Consider the following 20,819-nt stretch of genomic DNA (forward strand, 5'->3'; position numbering starts at 1 on the left):
TTAGTTTATTGTACTTTTTTGAGTAGCTGAGCAGCTTTCCTCCAGTTCAATGTGAACAAGTAGCTGCTTCTTACCCAGAAAAAACAGCACACCAGTCATAAATACATCCGAAAAGGATAAAATAGTTTTATTTATAGTCTCAAAGTAAAGGTACGCCTTAACTTGCAAGACAACCGTTGGCAGTATGTACAACATACCTGTAATTTCCAAGGAATGGAACAAAAAATATTGATTACATACACACTAGTTTACCTCTGCAAAAAGGAAAAAAGAAAGATAAACGTTCCCAGCGCAGGCAAATATTTCAAGGGAAGGCTTTTCTTTGCAGAACTGACACCAATAAGAGGATACAGTGTAATATACTACACACTGAAACTGACTTCCAAAAACAAAGATAAAAGTCACTGCCCTTAAATTGCTTTGTGTAACATTCAGTATCAATTAAGGGACATTTAATCCACATTTTTAATCAGGTAATAATAAAAAGTAGAGGAAAATAAGTAGTTGAACCTGTGGAAAAATCTACCAAAACTGCAGGCCAACTTGTTCCTCCTCCAGTATTCTCAGACAAATCTCAAGTCAGAGATGTGTAGGGAGCAGGGTATAAGATCAGTCATAATAATATATAAGGGTAAGAAATTAATTCAGATGCACCACTATAAATAGAAAGATAAATTTGATTACACAAACATGTCAAAGACAAAAACTTGAGCCACTGACACTAAATAAGGAGGGTTGCACCTTGCATAACGCATGTTTCTTTCAAAAGCAACTTCACATTCTTTCTCCATAAAAATATGAATATTAAAAAGGTAAACTATCCCTAATTACCACTTGTGAAAGGTTTTTTTAACTTGCACAACTCCCACACACTTCAGGGGTTGTCTAAAGCATCCGAAAGAAAAAACATCCGGTTCTTTTCTTAAGTCTCATACCTCGTCATCTCCATATTTGATTATGAATGGTTATAATGAGGTTTGATAAGCAAGTCCTTCAAAACTGCAGAGCTGCCTCACTTTAGGGATCTTAAAAGTTGTTGCTGGGGCCATGAGAGGAGTGTCAGGACGCTTGCCAGGAAAAAGGAAGGTAGAAGCGTTTAGGTTTTTTGTTTGTGTTTTGTTTTTGTGGTAGCACCTCTCTCACACAGTCTCCATCTTGTGTCCTGGACTGGCATAAGAAGGTAGGACTCAGTGCGAACAAGTAAGAGGAGGTGGGGCTGGTGGGCAAGAGAGTCTGTGTAGAGAGTAGAGTCTAACTGGGTTCCACTCGCAGCTTCTTTCTGTTGGGTGGCTCTTCTGGTTCGGATTCAGAACTGGAGTCAGACCCACCATCAAAGGCCGACACCGCACTCCCTTTACGGTTTGTGTACAAGCTGCTATCAGAAGAATAGTTTGTCTGGAGCTGAGTGTTCCCCTTGGCCTTCTCCAGTGCACGAACTACAGAAAAAAACAGGACAACTATTACATCAGATACATCTGACATAGTCAAACATCTGCAGAAACATGCAAATGATACGTCTGTCTTACCCTGCTGCTCCAGCACTGCATTCTGTTTCTTTAAGTCATCAATGTCTTGCTGGTGGGTATGGTTTTTCCGCCTCATGTACTGAATGTATTCTGTGGCTTTGTCTAGAATCTGTGCTCGGGAAGCCTGTTAAACAGAACTCGGTCAGCAAAAAATTTCAAAGAGCCGTGGGGTAAAGTGGCAGTGTCTGGTTATTCAGTTAGAACATGCTTTTCTGTACTCAAACCAACTGTACAGCACATTTACAGAGTTAACATGGTGTTACAGTTAGGTTTTACAAACAAGACTTATCAAATATCAGCACACTGCAAAGAAAAAAAAAAAAAAAAAAGAATCTTTTCATAGTAAAATACCCTGCAACTGGATGCAGTGTACAAATATTTCTCTCGTGCAACAGTCAGGTGGCTGTGCTGTGGGAGTGTAACAGAACTGTAGAGGTCCATGAAGGACAATGAGCTGCTTGTGACATTGATTCTCATGTACTAGCCTATCAGATAAGCCCACAATCTAATTCTCAGATTTGGAGAATCATAGCTACACATTGGCAAAGGATAACATGAGAAATTTCAATCAGAAAACCAAACAACAGCAGAGATTTTAATGGTCTAACAGAATGTCTATTAATCTAGATGAATATTAAATGCTACTGATGAACTGAAGACTTTACTAAAAGGTTTCTGAGCCCTGACAAGGGCTGCTGACCTCATCCCTCCAACTATGAAACCTCATGTTGTTTTTCGAAGCTTATGAGACTAATTTTTAAATATAAAAACTAATATACTTTCCCCTCACCTTCTCCCCTTGTAACGCAGGCACAGAATCTCGTAAACCGTGAAAGCTGTCTTTAATGTGGTCCCTGCGTTTGCGCTCCAGTGCGTTGTGATGTGCTCGCTTGTCTGCCTGAAAAGGAACAAGCAAAGATTATACTAGCAGTTCTTAAAATACAGGAGGGTTCTACAAAATACATTACCAAAATATATACACAGTTCTGTATATAAAAACTTCAACACTTGTCTGCAGCAACTAAGCACTCGGAAAATACACAGAAAATGGCAATAAGTCTTTATGTAAGTCTTAGTTTGACATCACATAGCAGAAACCTATATGTATGATCTTTACAATGATGTGATCTCCATTTACCAAATTTTACAGATGTTCTGTATACTCTTAAAGTAGGGTTCACTAACCCTGTTCCTCCAGAGATACTATCCTGCATGTTTTAGATGTTTCTCTCTTCCAGCACACCTGATGGGTCATTATCAGGCTTCTGCAGAGCTATAGGCTTATCATTTGAATCAGGTGTGTTTGAAGAGGAATACATCTAAAACATGCAGGATTGTAGATCTGGAGGACTAGGGTTAGTGACCCCTGTCTTAAAGGGTCAATGGTGACAATTCAATGTCCTTCACAAGATATCAATTCCAATTATTAATTCACCTTCTCCATTAACCTCTGCAGTCATTAAGTTCCAAAGCAAAATATAATTTAAAATATAGACTGTTTAACATACTATAGGGATTAACTAATAAAACTGTGGATACATAAAAAGATGTTGGGACAGAGAGCCAACTTGAGGAAAAAACAAAAGGGTGAGCATCAGCTCTGCAGTCTTTCTCTTCAGTAGCTGCTGAAGGTCTACAGCAGCCAGTTGGCTCAGTCTCAGGCCAGGTGCTGTGTCAAGGTAAACTGCTAATTAAAATGAGTCACAAATATTAACAAAGGATTTTTTTTTTTCATTATTTAGCTTATCAACTGCAGACAGAGCTATGGAAAACAACCTTGTAGTTTATCAAAGATGAAAAAACAACCCATTTAGATGAGTGAATGGGCCAAATACACATTGTCACAGCCATAATAACAACAGTGCCACAGCCTCAGTGATATTGGAGCAAAGTCTGATTTAATGCACTAATCTGCCCTTTTGGCTTCTCCAGATGAGCAGAAGTAAGTATATAAACAAAATGACCCCCCCCCCCCCCAAAAAAAAAAAAAAAAGACAAAAATCTACATTTCAATTTAATAAAAAAAATAATAAAATAAAGAAAATAAAATCATGTAATTTGCCCGGCGCAAGTACATTTCCCTTTTAATATAAGCTTCACCAGTCTAACAGTATATCAGCATGAGGATCCAGAGCAGAAGATCCAGCTTAATGAAATGGGGGGAGGGGAATTATCCGCCAGAGATATATCTAACCAAATCGAAAATCGGAGATCTTAGCGTCGATTCGATGCGCTAGTTTTATACATCATGGGTTACTTAAACCCATTTGTTCATAATGTTTAATATCGAAACAGGGGATTCTATTTCAGGCACACTGTGCAAACTCCTGCAGAGACACTCGTTGAAGGCATAGTGCATTTCAAAGAGGACCGAGGCTGCAGAAAAATATCACAGGACTGGTTAATGTGGACATAAAACCCAAAGAAAATGAACACAGCCATCTCCAGTGTCTTATTTGTGTTGCAGATCTAATGCTAATGTAAGAGGTTTAGCAATTCAGGAGAACACCGAGTACTTCTTTGCCCATTTTGTCCTGCTTGTTTCATTTGATTAATTCAAAGTAGATTCAACATTTTAGAAATACGAAGTACAGATTCGATTTTAATTTTAAACAAGTAAAAGGCAAAAAATAATCCGTAAATTACAAGATATTTCGGGCCTATTACATATAATATAATATTCAGGCATCAGAAATGACAGGTTATCATATATTTCGTAAAAGAAGGTCTGAACTTTGTTTTTGGTGCATTCTAATTTTAATAAACGATGCAACGACGTACAACTTGTACGGTCAGATTATATCCGTCCTATCCTTCACCTCTCAGATGAACTGACCTTGCTTACGACGACAGATTTACTACCGTTTATGGCAGTCGTGTCATATTTTCATTAGACCTACAGTTTGTAACTCAACTTGACAAGTGTGCTTTATTAGACCATTAGCTCTCATAACACTACAGGCAGTTTATTATTGTTGCCCAATGATGAACTGCCCTAAAGGAATAATCAATGTCAAAGAGCTATCACGCAGCAAAAAGACGCAACATTATCACCTGACTTTAATGTGCTCGACCTAAAACTCCAAACCAGTCAACCACTACTGGGAAAAAAACACTCTTTCCCGTTATGAAACCCACTGTTAGCTTAAACACACAGCTCACTAGCTAGCTTAATCAGATAGCGTAGGTTGACAGGAATGTTAAAGTTGTTTAGCTAACAACCTGGCTAGCTACTTCTACAGGAAACTAAACCACATACATCGCTGTCGACTTCGATGTCATCGTTTTCGCTCATTCTTCTGTAAAAAGGTATGAGAAAAGAAAGCAAGCAGCTGTCAAAACAAAGTGCAGCGACAACTGGGGTGGCAAATAAAATCTAGCACGGAGCGCAGCTACAGCACAGACATGACGACCGACTGTTTCTCTACACGTGATTCGCCTACACATGGACGGGAAAACATACACTGCGCAAGCTCAGCAAAACAATTGTTTATGGGTAATGTAGGAGTTCCCCCGTGAAGCGCTAGTACTTTAAAAATATTTTGACTACAGTTACCACAAATCCACGGACCTAGACACGCCCACCGAGATAGACCGTTATCTATTCCAAGTTGCAAACATAGCAGCCTCAGGAACTCTAGTGTTATTTATGCAGAAAAGTGTATTATTCCTAGTTATTAAATTGATGCAGTAATTTATACTTTACTGAGCGGATATGAATTTAATAAACTAGGTGTGCTATAAACCTTTACATTCACATTTCATTTAACATTCTCTGCAGATAGCTTCTTCAGGCATAGTTGAATTTGAGTTATTAAGGCTGCAGAACAAAATGGATTGTGCTATAGTCAGTTATTTTGGTGAATATTGTAACAGGGTAGTGTGTTACAATAACCAGGCTCTTCACCCAGCATATGATTATGAGGCCAGATGGTGGCCTAGCTCTTGTCAGCTGCCCTCCCCCACTCTCCATCCATGCAAACTTGCCTCCATAGGACCTTTAAATAGCTTCCACTGTTCATACAGCTACTGCAGAATGCCATATTTTAGTAAAACTGGAAATATTTTGATTAAATTTGCATACACCATAAATGTATGCTGTTTAGCATTTTTATTAAATAACAAATATTGCATGCCATATGTGTGCTCATTTTTAAATCATGGATAAGCTCCAAACTTGCCTCACATCTGCTCCTATGAAAGACAATAAAGAAATGAGGAAAACAAAGATAATTCCCCATGGTCTGTATTCCATAGTTTTTGTCTCAGCAACATATTAGCATACCTCCACTGTCACTGGCTAGGCTCTCTAATAAAAGCCACATTTCTTCTTTTTTATGACACTGTGAAAATGTTAAATACCAGGGCAATGAAGGCACATCTTTTTTTTTTTTTTTTTTTTTTTTTTTTTTTTTTAGAATTGTTACATAATTTCCATTTATTGATAAAAGGTGTCATATAATACAAAAGTATCAAAAAAAAAAGTCAATATTTTAACATCTGTGAATATGTGTTTTTAATATTTAATAAAATTAACTTACTTTCTTCATAGCTACCCAGCTGTTGATCTGTTTGGAGAGCACACACTATGAGGAATTATAAAAACAACACCATATCACACAAATTGATATCACGTTTTAAGTAGCAGGATGTGAATGTACGTAGTAAATAACTGAGTAAGTAAAAAAAATTGTGCTGCACAGGTTATGACACAGGACAATGCAAAACTAACATTCATTAAATCACTTAAAGTAAAAACATGTCAAAAGAATTAACAGTCACAAGCAACAAAATGCATTTCTGAATTATAGACATAACAGACCAAAAGATTAGTGTGCCAGGAATGCTAAAGAAAAGAAAACTGTTTTTTTCCTCCAACATTTCAAACTACAAATAGAAGGAATGCATTTAATATCTAATCGTAGCTGGTTCCACAGTCTCAGAGCAGCACCTGGAAAGTTTTATCATCTCTAAGTTTCAAAATGAGTTGGACCATTAAAGGCTTTAAATGTAATCAATATCGTCTTCCAGTGAATCCCAAAGTACACAGTGAAGAGAGGCTTAGATGGGAATGATATGGTGGCACTTTTTGTCCTTTCAGCAACCTTCCAGCAGTATTCCATATCATTTGCAGGTGATTTGGAGAGGACTGAGGCAGCCCTAAATGGAGTGAGTTATAGTGTAGTCTGAGTGATGAATACACGGATCACTGTTTCTATGTCACGGAAAGAGGGATCCGGCTTGAGTTTGCTGATCATTCTTAAATGGCAGAAACTAGACCAAAGATAATGACTTCTGTTTTATTGATTTGCAGCCAAAAGAATATTTTTTCCAGTCTGGGATTGTAATGTTTATGGTACTAAACACAATTTCAGGTGTTTCAGGTGTTCCTGATCACAGACCTAATTTACACTTTCAGTGTAATATTTCTGATGATGATAAAATCCCTATTGTAGTATTCACTGATATATACATTAGCATGTTGGCATGAATGTCTTGAATGTTACTCTGAGCAGCATGTAACTGAACCATACTGATTGGTTAATAATGCCACTTAACATTGACCTGGTTCCTCATCTCCAATCACTCATGTTTGACAAGTGTGTCAGTGTGATTACAACAAAAAACACTTCACCAGTTTTGATGAAACTCAGTTGAAGAGCATGACTCAAGGATGAGGCCTTTAAAGTTAGGAACAAATGTGTGAAAAGGGATGGGTCTGCCTTTCCCTTTCTCTAGACATTTCTCAGACTTTATCCCTAACCTTGAACTTAACCTTTGCTACCATTTGGTCACTAAAATTGGCACTAAATGGCATAAGGAAGGAAAACACAAGTCATAATTAGTGTTTCTTTGTTTTTTTTTTGCATATATTTGTGGTTTAATTATATTGTGGAACAAGAATAGGAAGGGACTATTGGCCCAAGCCTGGTGTCACATTCTCTGAATACCCTTCTAGACTGAATATAATTCCCTCAGGCTTTTGAAACAAAATGTGAGTGTGGTTTTTACAAATATCTACATTTTCTCCAACTCTTAATATATTATCCATTTATTCATCACTTGTAGAATCCAGACTCTTTTGCTCTGTGGGAGGTTACAGCAATGATTGTTGTTGTAGTGAAGGATTCTGTCACGTGAGGTGCATAGATTTAACATGCGCTGTCTTTGCTAATCTTTACCACACTTTTAAGGATTAGACCAAGAGCTTTTAGGTCTTGTTTGCCGTATCTTGGACACTCATGTGAGCTGGAACTAAAATTTCTGGGTCAACAAAAGCACCCCAGTCTGACAAAAAAAGAGAGCCTCTTTTGAAACAACTGTTGGCACTGCCAGGCAAACTGAATTCTCTGCCCGGCTGCATAACGTTAATTAAAGGTTTGTTTACGTGCACTAGTGAGGCTAAATGAAAGTGCCTCTTTAGAAGTATCACTGTAATTACATTCTTTCTACACTATCAGGCCTATCAATGACAAACTTTCCCACGATTCTACATCCAGGAGTTGCCAAACCTACCAGTGCAAAGCAGATGATTTCCCGTAACAGTCTTAAAACCTGGGATTGCTTAGATTCTGTGGAATATGTGGGGATGGTAAAACAGTTTCGCAATGAGTTCTACAGAAAACAGTTCAAATGTTTTGTTGCTGCTTCTTTGCCCCCATTATTTTCACATGGGCCCATGTGACAAAGAGGGGAGGGTAAGGGGTCTACACAGAGAAAAGGATCTAAGCAGAAGAATGTGAGGAGAGATGGAAACCAGTGAGTGAGAGGCAATTTTGAAGCGGCAGAAGTTCGCCTAAATGAAGGTAAGACAGCAACTTGGTACCTTAATATTTAAAATGGTCATGAGTAATAAGTCTGGCATGTGTTGTTTAATTGAACTTTTACAGTGAAGATCATGAAATAAAAAAAAACAAACAAAAAAAACATACAACTGAACCACTGTTTGTGTGGCCAGTTTGCTTAATCGTTTGTAAAACTGTTAAAACAAATAAAATAACCAAATTACTAAACAGTATGTGAAATTCCATAGTTTTAACCATCAATGTAAATAACTCCATTCTAAATAAAATACTATTAACTAAATATTTATGTGTTTGTATCTAAATTATTCAGTGACACTGAGAGAAAACTGTTAAGAATAAAGTGAGTGAAAATAGTAAAAATGCCCCCAAGTGCTGGGTTTTACTCTGACCCAGACTTCTGGGTTGTTGTTACCGACATTCTTAACGTCATGTGGGATTTGTACAAATGTCTATTTAGCCGGAATACTGTAACACTTGCATGGATGACCAGCCTTGGATGCTGTTAATATGCTTCATTGGCTGCTGTGTGTAATCAGCTGTGTTTTTGATTCGTCCAGTACTGTCATTTTAAGCTTTCCACTCTGAGTGCCCTAGTTGGCATTTCACGTTGTTGATGTCAGACTAAATATGAATGGAACCATTTTCTACAACTGGTCAAGTCTTCTGTGTGAATATTTTGACATCAGCAGACATTTTGACAGTAAACATTTTAGTGCAACTAAATTGACCAGAGCCATAGTTTACCGTATGTTATCATTAACACCTATGCTTTCTTTTCTTTTTCTTTTTTTTTTTTTTTAACTTATCTTGTCCAGCATCATAACAGCAGAATTGTTGTCTGGCTGCCTTTTGGTGCTGAACAAATTTGCTTTGCCAAGGAAAACTTCATAAAGTAGATGAAGCTCCCTTTGATATTCTACTGTCTTTATTATGAGTTTTGTTGAACCACATTTTGATGCCGGACCTGACATGGGGTTGGGGGGTGGCGAAGACCCTCACAAGAAAATATTAACAATACAAACAATAACAACGATGGTGATAATTATAATGGTAACAATAACCACAACCAGAACTGAGTAAACTGGACACCTATGCTTTCTGCTGCTTTCACAGGCCATGATATCTGCTGTGAAAAGGTTGCTCATACTAATTCTTTGTGTTTGTGTAACAGGTACAGCCACAGCAGTGTAAATGCACAGTATTGGCACCAGCGCTACCATGAATGTAACCGAAGAACTCTATAAGGGAATCTACATTGAAGGAAACATCTCTGGCAATGGAAGCGCAGGTGCCTTTAACATTCCTGGACCCCTCAACAAAGCCATCAACACCATCACCATTATTATCCTCTTCATCACTATGATATCCCTTGGCTGCAAAATGGAAATAACCAAAATCAAGAGCCACATACTCAAGCCCAAAGGGGTAGGCATTGCTCTACTGGCCCAGTTTGGGATCATGCCACTGACTGCTTACTCTTTAGCCAAAACCTTACAGATGGATCCCATTAAGGCTGTGACTGTACTCATCTGTGGCTGCTGTCCAGGCGGAAGCTTATCCAATATTTTTTCCTTGGCTGTGAAAGGTGACATGAACCTCAGGTAAACCCTCGCTGATGTAACATATTGATTCTTGCTTTAATGGAAGATTACAAATGCATACTTTACCATTTAAGCTGTGTCAGCATGTCTGTCGGAATTCCAAAAACTTTAAGTCTTGTTTTGTTTATTATATGCAATGGTGGAAAGTCACTAAATAATTTACTTGAGAGCTGTATTTAAGTACAAATTTGAACTACATGTAATATAATTATATTCATTTGATGCAACTTTATACTTATACTCCACTGCATCTTAGAGGAAAACATTACTTTTTGTCTTTTGACTTTTTTTTTTTAAATTCCTAATTACTTTTCAGATTACAACCATTCATGTCCAGTAAAAACTATGTATCTCTGAATGTATCGATTTTTGATTGTTAGATGGAATGTCCCATTATAGATTATGAAAATTTCCTACTTCTTAAGTCTAGTAAAAGCTTAAAATATAATAAAATAAAATAAAACAAAACATTTTTGATCAGCTGGTTAATGCCTTATCAGTTGAAAACAGGGCTTCTTTTCTAAGCTCATGAAGACATGAGTTTTCAGAAGTATGCGGTGCTCACAGGGCAGCCATGCAACTAACATATGATGATCTTATGATGCATTGCTGCAGGTTAAACTGCCCAACTGCAGGCTGTAAAAAGTAACTAAAATGAGGCTGAACATAAGTAGGAGTATTAATACAGCAGTAACATTAAGCATTAATAATAACATTTTATTGCACATATTTAGTCTGTTTTTGGATTGATATTACTTCTGCATTATCTTTTTTTTTTTTTTTTTTTTAACCTTTTTTAGAACAAATTCCTTGACATACAGTTCAGTCTCATACATATTGAACAATTCTTGCCTTTTACATATTTTTTTCCACTTATACATATATGTGAAGGAAAAGAGAAAACAAACAAATAAAAAAAACACCCATCCACAAGTCAGCAACACATTTTCTTTGCCAGATTGGATTTAACAGGAGACCATCTCTCCAAGTAAATGTCCATCTGGAGTTGCAGGCTTGTGGTTTTATTTCCCATACAATCTACAGTTCTCAGTCTTTGGATCCACTGGTCCACAGTGGGTGGGTGGGGTTTAAGACAGTTTATAGTAATAATTTTATGAGCTAGTAATACAAGAACTCTAAGCATATATATTGGTTTTTTACTCAATCCCTCTAAACAGACATTCCCCAGAATTATCTGATGTTGTTCAAATGATGTATTCAAATCTAAAATTTCTTGAATTTCCTTCTGAATTTTGTCCCAATAAACTGTTAGATTAGGGCAATCCCAAAAAATGTGAGAAATCCCAGATTAAACCATTTCTTCTCCAGCTGCATGATTATCTTAAGGACATTTTGGTATGAATATTTGCATTTCAAGTGTAATTACTATGCAGCAATGCTACTTTCATTTAAGGGCTGGAATATGTTACTCTAATAATGTGTTCTCTGTATTTGATCCAGCATTGTGATGACTACCTGCTCCTCTATTGTGGCTCTGGGCATGATGCCTTTGCTGCTCTTCGTCTTTTGTCAAGGCTTCCCTGGCCTGGAAAACGCCGTACCATACGTCGGCATCATGACTGCTCTGGCATTCACCCTAGTGCCTTGTACCATTGGCATTGTTATCAATCACTACAAACCAAACTACACACCAGTTGTCTTAAAGGTGAGATTCCTATTCATGCTCCTACATCGTCAAGAGATTAGCCTTAAGGCTTTATGACGGCTTGAGAATGAGCTGGTTATGTCCTAGTCTCTACTGAGTTTAATGCTTTCATGCTCAGTAACATTTTTAACAGTAAAACAGACATGTGACATATTTGTTGACAGGTTGGACTCAGTCTCTTGATTATCTCCACCATATTGGTATCAATTCTGTCTGGCTTTGCTGTCGGAAATGTGCTGTGGACGATCTTCATGCCTGATGTTCTTACTGTGGCTGCACTGATGCCACTGATTGGCTTTACTCTCGGATATGCCATGTCTGTCTTGTGCAGGATGAGTCCTCAGTAAGTACATACAGCAACAGATTCTATTCTAATTCAACACTGCGCAGTAAATTATTTTCAAAGTAGTTCTTTTTTGTATAAAATATAAATGCATTTAACAAAAGGTAAACACAAAATATATTTCTAGACATAAAAACTCAATATACAGTGCCTGGCTAAAAAAGTCCCCAAGTGGATTTAACAAAGCAAACACATAATTGGATATTTACTGCAGTGATTAATGTTTTACCTGCAACCATTTTTTAACCTTATGCTGTGAGTAACTTCTTATTTCTTAAACAACCATCAGTTTGATAGAAAACATAAAGATTGGACTGTGTTTCAGTGGAAAAAGGTCATGGTTGACCCTGTTAGAGTGATAGATGCATCAGGGTGTGAAGACAGGCAGATGACGCCTAGTGCCTACAGTACAAGCCTGTGGGGGCAGTGTTATGATCTGGGGTTGGTTCAGTTGGGTAGATTCAGCAACATTATGTATCAAATAAATTACAGATGTAAACATTCTGACATTGCACAAGGTTATTGAAATCTTGAGCAAATCCTTTCCCTAATTAAAGCCAAAGGTGGTCTGAGGAAATATTAGTTGGGACTTTTTTGGCCATGCTGTATATGTCTCATCAAAGATCTATAACCAACAAAATAATTGTTATAGTTGTCTTCTCTGATAATCAGTAGGCATTTGAGGTAACACTTTTCCCTGCAAAATTTCTAATGACTCCTAAAAATTCTACAATTTGTATTCTATGATGAGTCCTGTGTTCTGTCAAACACCACTGAGAAAAGATTTAGCTACATTACTTAAGTAGAAATAACTTCTCCTGTATTTAAATGGCACTGTTGGATTAAGTATTGATTTTTAGTAATTAGAGTAATAGTAAACATAACAAGATGCGCACTATAAATTCCCCTTGGCCAAATATAGTGTAAGATTTTGTTGAAAGTTACTGCCCTATAATTTAGACTAGATTGTCTTTGTGTAAAACTTATTACAAACATATATATATATATATATATATATATATATATATATATATATATATATATATATATATATATATATATATATATATATATATGAAAGTACTCAGATATTATGACTACACAAGGCCATTTGACCTTGAAAAAGTAGGTCCAGGCTTTTGCTCCATGCCCAGATGCATCCACAGTATAAATTTGGTGCAGATATCTCAGTGCATTCTTCAGATAATATAATTATGACGTTGCATGGACAAACAGACACAGACAGACAGACAGACAGACAGACAGACGACAAAATGATTACAGTTCCTCTCAGCTGAGGGGTAATAAAACTCATAATCACAAGTAATAAACCTAATAAGTCTTCTCTTGTAGATGCAGCAGAACCATCTCCATGGAAACGGGGTGTCAAAACATCCAGCTCTGTGTCGCCATCCTAAAGGTGGCCTTTACTCCTGAGGTCATCGGCCCAATGTTTCTCTTCCCACTGATATACATCATGTTTCAGTGTGGTGAAGCCCTCCTTCTGGCCTTGTGCTTCAGATGTTACCAAACACTGAAACCTCCAGCTGAGGGTAAATGTCACAGCTGCCTGTGTGTTTTCAATGTGATGCTTGGAAGAAGAACAGAGGGTTCAGAGGAACACACACTCAACACACATTTGCTGGTAATTATCTCCAATATCCAAACTTAAAGTTGAATAATCTAACATGGGTTTTCTCTCAAACAGACGCAAGAACGTACTGCACTGTTGAAGTCAAACAAGATGAAGTGAAACAACCTTAGTAATAAAAGGAGGTCACAGCTGAAGACAAAATAGGATGACGGCATCAAGGACCTTACACCAGTGTTACAGAGGGACATGAAAATGAGCTGAATCCTAAAATGACAATGCAGCTTATCAGCACCCTGCATATACCTCACTCAGCTCTGTGAAACTCAAAGAAAGAATAGCAACTGTTGAAGCTAAAACATTACTAATATTTAACTGTGCTTATTAATAGTCCTTCAAAATCAACTTTGTACAGTATATCAAGAAAACATTTTATACGAATGTTTATATTTAAAGTATCTGGTATGAAGATGATATTTGGAAAATGTTAACAAGAGAGCTTCTATTTTTAATATTAATTATTAAATCACAATTAAAATGTCATTTCAGCTTTTGAGAGTGGCAAATTGTACTGCACTGTGTTAAAGCAATTTACTCATGGAGAACAAAAGCAGCTTGCACACTTCAAATAATATTTAATCAAAATGATCATGGTATTTACAGAATCAACTTAAACATGACACTTCTTTACATATATTAAAATATCATCTCACTCATGCGCGCACACACAGTCCATTCTTCAGTTAAAAAGTAAACTTAAAAGACAGTCAAAGTGAACAGTGACATTACACTAAACTGTACACATTTACTCACTGTTTAGTTAGATCTTCCCAACCACTTTTACAGTATCACATACAACGTGCCTGCAGTAGAATTATAACTGAAGCGGCAAAGTGAAAAGACCTATTTTTTTGAGCTGTGGAAACATCAACATAAACCATAGCTGATCAACAGCATTTTGGACACTAATAAATTAATAGCTATACATTTTAGGTTCCCATTTAGACATTAAACAGGAATTTTCAAGCAGCCTGAATAAATTAAAGTACAATATGTTCTGGTGCACATATGTCTGACAAAGCCACACATACCACAAAGCTGTGGAGGCAATTTACTGACATTCATTTTTTAAAATTCCTTATTTTACATATAAGAGATACCTGTGCATAGAAGTGGAAAGCTAAGGCCATTGGGGACAGGGTAGGACATGAAAAGAATAAATTTAGAAATAAAATGTTTGAAAAGGTGAAATATAATGGAATGTGGCCTGAACCATATGTCATTTAAGATGTTTGCTCTTAACCACATGAAACATTTGGTCAATCTTGCAGGTTAGAAAGCAGCATTATATTGCTAGTGAAAGTGAAAATTGTGTGTAATGCTAAATTAAATAACGATGTCACACCAAAAGTAGATGACATCATTGTGAGTGTGCATGACTAGACAACAATGATATTCCCTGGCCTGTATGCCTTTTGCTCATGTATATTTCAATAGTGTGATATGTGATTTAAGAATGTGCACGGTAAACAAGACACTGAGACTATTAGCTCCCAAAATCAGTTTGCAGCATTGCTCATTTAACTCAAATGCAGTCATTTTTTAAAACAACTTTAGGATTTAGCATTCCAACAGAAGTGCTTGTCCTTTCTGTTTTTTTTGTTCTAAATTTGAAAATTGTGTCAGACAGTAGACGTACATAGTGTAGGAATTCCTATAAAAATGTAACCATGTATGTACATGTGAATCCCTTCTATGTTCTCCTTTGGGATGGTCAGAGGAACTATTCTGAGTGACCCACAGCCTGACTCAGAGCCTCTGTAGTAGGGCTTGACTGTGTTGACAGCTGTGTTGACAAACTCTGAAGAGGTGTCCCGCTCACCAGTTAAGGTCAGTAGCAGAGCTGGTTGTTTTGGGTATGTAAGTCCAAAAGGCTGCAGCATGTTTCAGGCCTCCTTCAGCAATGGCATATCTGTAGAAAACAGACAAAAAAAATCTCCATAGGTACAAGGTGTCGTTTTTTTTTTTTTCTTTTTTTTTTTAAAATCAAGGTCTTTATTATTTTCAATTTTCAAATGCATAAGGTGTCGATTTTAAGTAAGAAAACAGTGAGCATAGTGAGGACTTTACCATCAGAGTAGTCCATCTCTGAGTCAAACAGAGGCAGGCTATATTGGTTGCTGCCTGCAGACAGCCTTCTCTGTGAGGATAGAGGTGCTGCAGCACCTGCATGTTCCAGACCCCAAGTCGAGGAGGAGGGTGAGGGTGACTGGGAGGAAGAGGTTGGTGGTATAGGCTGGTATACATCCATCTCTGAATGCTGTTGTTTAAATGAAGATGGTCTAGATGGGCCTGCCTCTGGCGCTGTGGCATGTTGACCCTCAGACAGCACTATCTGGACCCGAGACTCTGAGCTGAGAGCTGAAGCTGTGCTGACACCACCGCTCACAGCTTCCTCATATGAAGGCAGAGTCACCTGGACTCCCTCTACCATAATGGACACAGGCTGGCCAGACACACCCTGATCACGTCTGGGGGAGGACAAGGACCAGACAACTGTGACAATCTGTCCACCTTTCACTTAAATGAACAGTGATCTCCATGTATAATACTTACTAAAGCCACTAGGTTTGATTAAAATGTCACAGTACTGAAAAAAAAAAACACTTTTTGAATTTGAGGGTAGACTTACCGATGTAAGGACTTAAGTTTTGGCTGCAGTAGAACCAGCAGCACCACCAGGAGAAGGATGAGGGCCACTGAACTTGCTGTTGATGCTACTATGGACAAGGCAGGCATTCCGAGTGGCAAAGTGGGATCATGGTCTGAAAAACAGGTAAAATAGCTGTCAACAGCAGGGCTGCACTGATTATCAGATCTGTTATTCAACATTTTTACTATTTTTTTTAACTGAATACATCCTTAATAAGTCGATTATATAAATGCCCTTTTACCTTGCTCCATGAGGCAGCTAATCTGCACTAGGTTGTCCCATTCCCCATACTGGCAGGTAAGGTATTTATAGTCTCCTTTCAGAATGTAGCCTTCATCACAGAAATATTCAATCACAGTGCCATGAGAAAACCTTCGACATGGGGAGGGGTGGCAGGTGTATCCCCCATTTTCTGGTTGATATGGAGCCTGGCATACTGTCCAAAACAGAAAGGAAAACAAAGACATTATCTGCAGTGACGAAAAAAACAAAAAAACAAAAAAAAAACACATTGCAAGCTCCACTACAATTCTTAAATCGTACTTAATTGTCATTTTAATTTGCACACACAGATGACTACAAGCAGTATGTCATTTCCTCTTTGCATATGTCTTTTATTCGTATTTCAAAAATCCACACTATAAATCTACTGATCTAAAAACTATTTACTCATTTGAGTACTCTGTTGCTATGTGGCAGGCAGAATGTCCTGAAGGTTTGTCTTTACCGTCACTGCGTATGCAACGAGGTGGTTCAGATGACCACTCTTTCAGTGCAGTGCAGGTGAGAATAGTAGGTCCATCTGGCTGGTAACCGGGGTCACAGCGGTACTCCAATACTGTGCCTACAGGGAAGGAACCCCTATTGGTCTCAGTCAGATTAGTTGATCCATGTGGCACCAAGAAGGGTCTTATGCAACCTGAAGGAAAAGACATCATTGATATTTGATATTAGTCTTTAATGAGATTGTAACACGTAACCCAATGATCTCAAAAAACCACAATTATGTTAGTTAAATGGATCATTGTTCCAAATTTTTCCATTATTCTTCCCTGGAAAAGTAACTTTGCTGATTCCTGGACAAAGTCTACGTGTCTGCAAAGTACTAAAGACGGTGGCTCTGTCACTACTCCATTTAGGCTGCTTACCAGAGGGGGGTCACGTAATTTAAATTTTAACTCACCAGTTACGTTTCGGATGGAAGGACCAAACCAGGAGAAATGGAAGAACTCACCAAAAAAGAAGGTTTGAGGTTTTAAAAAGTTAAAACAATAGCTTTGTTTATTGCTTCAGGCAAAAGTTACAAAAGAATCTAGCATCAAACACACATTCGTCACAGAGAGAAAAAGAAAAAAGCCAGCCAATAAAGAGTTTCCTTCATTACTTTTTATAGTCTTTAGTGACTGTTGGAGACTCCCATTATTCAATGACGTCATTCGTCGTAGGCTTATTACTGGTTAATGGTAGTTACTGGGCAGAACATGTCAGTCACTCCATAAGCTAATTCTAAGAAAAGCACATGCTTTTGCATGTGCTCCGTTTTTGCTCAACACCTGCGCTATTAGGCTAGCATGTCGTGACCACAAAAATCCTCTAAGTTCGTATTCTGGTTTTTCTGCTTGACTCTTTACCACAACTACTTTCTAAAGCTATAAAATTAGATCTTTTAGGTTAAATATGACCTCTGCTCTGAGTTCAGCACAGGCAGGTGTGAGTTCATCTAAACCACACACACACGAATCAAACCTGACTGTTCAGTACCTCTTAAAATAAAAATACAAGATACAGTTGGAAAACATAACTCAGAATATAACTTAAGACTTGCAAAAATAAAAAGACTCTTCAAGCAAAACAACTTTGTAATCTAAAGATTAAGCAGACAACTAATAACATTACTTTTCCTCTCCTCCTCCATTCTGGTTCATGATGTATGATTTATGATGTTCATCCAACATCCCTTTTAGAGCCAAATTTAAAGTCACACATTCAACTCCCATTTAATACGCTCTGTATCACAAGATGAATAGGCTATGTATATTCATCATTACAATTTTAAGTATTTTACAATGTTATCCTTGATACAGATGTCAGTTTGAAGACTCACCTTGGCTGACACAACTAATCTGTGCAGGGCCATCCCACTGTCCATCTTGACAGGCCAAATATTTGTAATCCCCCTTAAGAATAAAGCCCTCATCACAGAAGAATTCAATCACGGTGCCATGGGTAAACATTCGACATGGAGATGGATGGCAGATGTAACCTCCATTCTGTGGTTCGGAAAGGGGTCGACACACTAATGGGGAAAAGTGTCAAATAAAAGCACTGGGTCAGCCTACTACTTTTAAAGCCTCTGCTAGTTTTTTGCCTTTTACTGTTGCATTTCACTACTTTTTTCCATTTCACACTGAGGTAAAGAAAATATCTTACCATCACTGCGTATACAGCGAGGAGGTTCAGAGGACCAGAGCCCCAGTGTGGTGCAGGTGAGGATGCTAGGACCATCAGGCTGATAACCAGGGTCACAGCTGTATTGCAATACTGTCCCTACGGGGAACAAGCCCCTGTTGGTTTCTGTAAGGTTTACCCAGCTGTTTTGGACCATGTATGGCCTCACACATCCTGAGAACAGAGGACAAAATTAGACTTTCTGAGAAATTGGCCATGTTTTTAGTAGAATTAATATATCATGAGACTGACTATTTCATTGTTTTTATTTTGTGCCCAGAGAGAACCAAAACAAGCACAATACAAACAGACACATGCAATACTTTAGGGTAAAATGGGTGACAAAGTGAAGTCACCACAATTTATTTTGTTTGGTTCTATTTTTTACAGATACACATAATAGACAAAGTAATAAATAATATAGAAGGACTTTGAATGTATTTGACAATTCTGATTTCCTGAGCTAGCCCAAACCCTGAAACAGTCAAGTACTTTAAAGTTATTCTACATAACTTATTACTAAAATGATGCTGTTCATTCATAGTTTTTGCATATTTATGGTCAGTAACCATTAAAGACTAATCTGCAAATATTAATGAGAAACAGGGCTGGGCAATACATCTAGTAATTAATCAGATAAGGTTTTTACTTTTTAATCAATGTGAAAATACCTAAATCGTAAAATTGAGACTTGCATTATATCTAGAGACCGTTTTTGCTAAAGATATTCATTATAAATGGTCTCTCCAGTAATTGCTTACCAGTGGTGCTTTAATTTATTCCAAATTATTTTTGCACCCTTATGTCCTTGCAAGTACTGTTTTATTGTTATTATATTGTTGCCACATAAAGTACAATAAGAAAAGACATTTTAACTAGAAACATGAATTGACCACAAACTGAAAATTCAATAATTTGAAATTTATTTTTTTTTGTCCTTATTGCTCAGTGCTAAGAATAATAAAAATGGGTAGACTACTCATCTATGAAGAAGCATTTGGCCTTCCCCAGAATGATAAAACAAGGTTTCCTCAGAAGAAAAACAAGCATTACTACAGCAATACACAACATAAAGTCTGCCCCTTACCTGACCCTTGCCCAGTGGGCACTACAGCCAGTACCACCAGCAGGAGGAAGGGCAGTTTAGTAACTGAGATGTGGGCCCAACAGGCTTTTGATACTGACTTTATCATTCCATTGCACATCTTCCCCTTCAGAGTCAGCTTCACCTGGTATTATTACAAAAACCGTTCATTACAACTTTTAACAGCACACATGATTAAAAGGCTGTACCACATCTCACTGACATAACCTGCGTAGGTACACTGCAGAGCCTGGACATCTGCCAAGGAAAAGGCTGTAATTGTTGGACAGTTTTACGATGACAGGGCTGAGAATACTAATAGCCAATTCTATTTTCAACATTTACCTGGCTACCGCATATTAGAAAATAAAGCAAGGATTGCATCTTTATATGGTTACTCACAAAACATCATCATCGTCAATGTATCAGAAATATATATTTGCCTCTGGAAGGTGTCGTTTAAGCGGATACACACCCATTTCACTTTAGCGGTGATAGCTAGGTTTGATAAGGCTAGAAAAACAAAGCGCAAGCGAAAGATACCACATTGACGGACAAGAGGCTTGCATATCTATAGTAATATTACTACCAATTCTTTACAAGTATAAAACATCCTAAATTTCACATCTTTGATGTTTATTATTTCTGCGTTAGCTCCTTAGTTTTGCTATAATCGATATTGGCAAATTTAGCTTGCTGATGCTAACTAGCTAGAAATCAAATGGTTTGTTGGTTTAAGTTGGGTTACCTACCACTGAAACACGGCCTCGAATCCTCCTCTCTCTCTAGCTCACAATGCAGGCATTTATCAGCGATCTCTAGACCACAAGGACAACATTAAACGTCACTAGATACAGTGGAATCACAACATATACTAAACCCAGCGGATGTGGGATACAGTAGCTAACCGCTAGCTAGCTTCCTGTAGGCTAGCTTGACACCCGCTACGCTAGCTAACGGCATTGATCGAGAGATCAGCTGAGCAGCCTCGATTTCGTACAGTGTCCATAGTAACAAATGCATATTTCCATAGTTACAACA

At 37.6% G+C, this 20,819-nt stretch overlaps 3 protein-coding genes across 3 annotated transcripts; 1 reads left to right on the forward strand and 2 right to left on the reverse strand.

Moving 5' to 3' along the window:
- Positions 1–102: 102 nt before the first annotated feature.
- On the reverse strand, positions 103–4,963 carry LOC115413805 (protein max-like). Its single transcript, XM_030126905.1, has 4 exons — positions 4,786–4,963; positions 2,317–2,424; positions 1,527–1,650; positions 103–1,436 (listed from the first exon to the last, which is right to left on the reverse strand). The coding sequence occupies exons 1-4, from the start codon at positions 4,819–4,821 to the stop codon at positions 1,252–1,254; spliced, it is 453 nt and encodes a 150-aa protein (XP_029982765.1). The 5' UTR covers positions 4,822–4,963; the 3' UTR covers positions 103–1,251.
- A 3,097-nt stretch (positions 4,964–8,060) lies between these two features.
- LOC115413652 (sodium/bile acid cotransporter-like) lies at positions 8,061–14,076 on the forward strand. The gene is made up of 6 exons (XM_030126655.1): positions 8,061–8,332; positions 9,504–9,933; positions 11,395–11,599; positions 11,764–11,942; positions 13,296–13,495; positions 13,651–14,076. The coding sequence occupies exons 2-6, from the start codon at positions 9,524–9,526 to the stop codon at positions 13,704–13,706; spliced, it is 1,050 nt and encodes a 349-aa protein (XP_029982515.1). The 5' UTR covers positions 8,061–8,332; positions 9,504–9,523; the 3' UTR covers positions 13,707–14,076.
- A 77-nt stretch (positions 14,077–14,153) lies between these two features.
- On the reverse strand, positions 14,154–20,719 carry LOC115413650 (sushi domain-containing protein 6-like). Its single transcript, XM_030126653.1, has 10 exons — positions 20,531–20,719; positions 20,007–20,036; positions 19,782–19,923; positions 18,677–18,868; positions 18,351–18,542; positions 16,974–17,165; positions 16,488–16,682; positions 16,226–16,358; positions 15,664–16,064; positions 14,154–15,505 (listed from the first exon to the last, which is right to left on the reverse strand). Exons 2-10 carry the CDS (start codon positions 20,034–20,036, stop codon positions 15,480–15,482), a joined length of 1,503 nt encoding a protein of 500 aa, XP_029982513.1. The 5' UTR covers positions 20,531–20,719; the 3' UTR covers positions 14,154–15,479.
- Between the last annotated feature and the right edge of the window lie 100 nt (positions 20,720–20,819).

This window comes from Sphaeramia orbicularis, chromosome 22, assembly GCF_902148855.1.
Source record: "Sphaeramia orbicularis chromosome 22, fSphaOr1.1, whole genome shotgun sequence".
Taxonomy (NCBI): domain Eukaryota; kingdom Metazoa; phylum Chordata; class Actinopteri; order Kurtiformes; family Apogonidae; genus Sphaeramia; species Sphaeramia orbicularis.

Coding starts and splice junctions, on each gene's coding strand:
- LOC115413805 (XM_030126905.1), bottom strand. CDS start 4,821: ATGAGCGAAAACGATGACATCGAAGTCGACAGCGAT. Junction 1,651..2,316: donor CTGCGTTACAAGGGGAGAAG/GTGAGGGGAAAG, acceptor TCTGTTTAACAG/GCTTCCCGAGCACAGATTCT. Junction 1,437..1,526: donor TGCAGTGCTGGAGCAGCAGG/GTAAGACAGACG, acceptor TTTTTTCTGTAG/TTCGTGCACTGGAGAAGGCC.
- LOC115413652 (XM_030126655.1), top strand. CDS start 9,524: ATGCACAGTATTGGCACCAGCGCTACCATGAATGTAACCGAAGAACTC. Junction 11,600..11,763: donor ACACACCAGTTGTCTTAAAG/GTGAGATTCCTA, acceptor ATTTGTTGACAG/GTTGGACTCAGTCTCTTGAT. Junction 13,496..13,650: donor ACTGAAACCTCCAGCTGAGG/GTAAATGTCACA, acceptor TCTCTCAAACAG/ACGCAAGAACGTACTGCACT.
- LOC115413650 (XM_030126653.1), bottom strand. CDS start 20,036: ATGTCCAGGCTCTGCAGTGTACCTACGCAG. Junction 18,543..18,676: donor TCGCTGTATACGCAGTGATG/GTAAGATATTTT, acceptor TTTCCCCATTAG/TGTGTCGACCCCTTTCCGAA. Junction 16,683..16,973: donor TCGTTGCATACGCAGTGACG/GTAAAGACAAAC, acceptor TGTTTTGGACAG/TATGCCAGGCTCCATATCAA.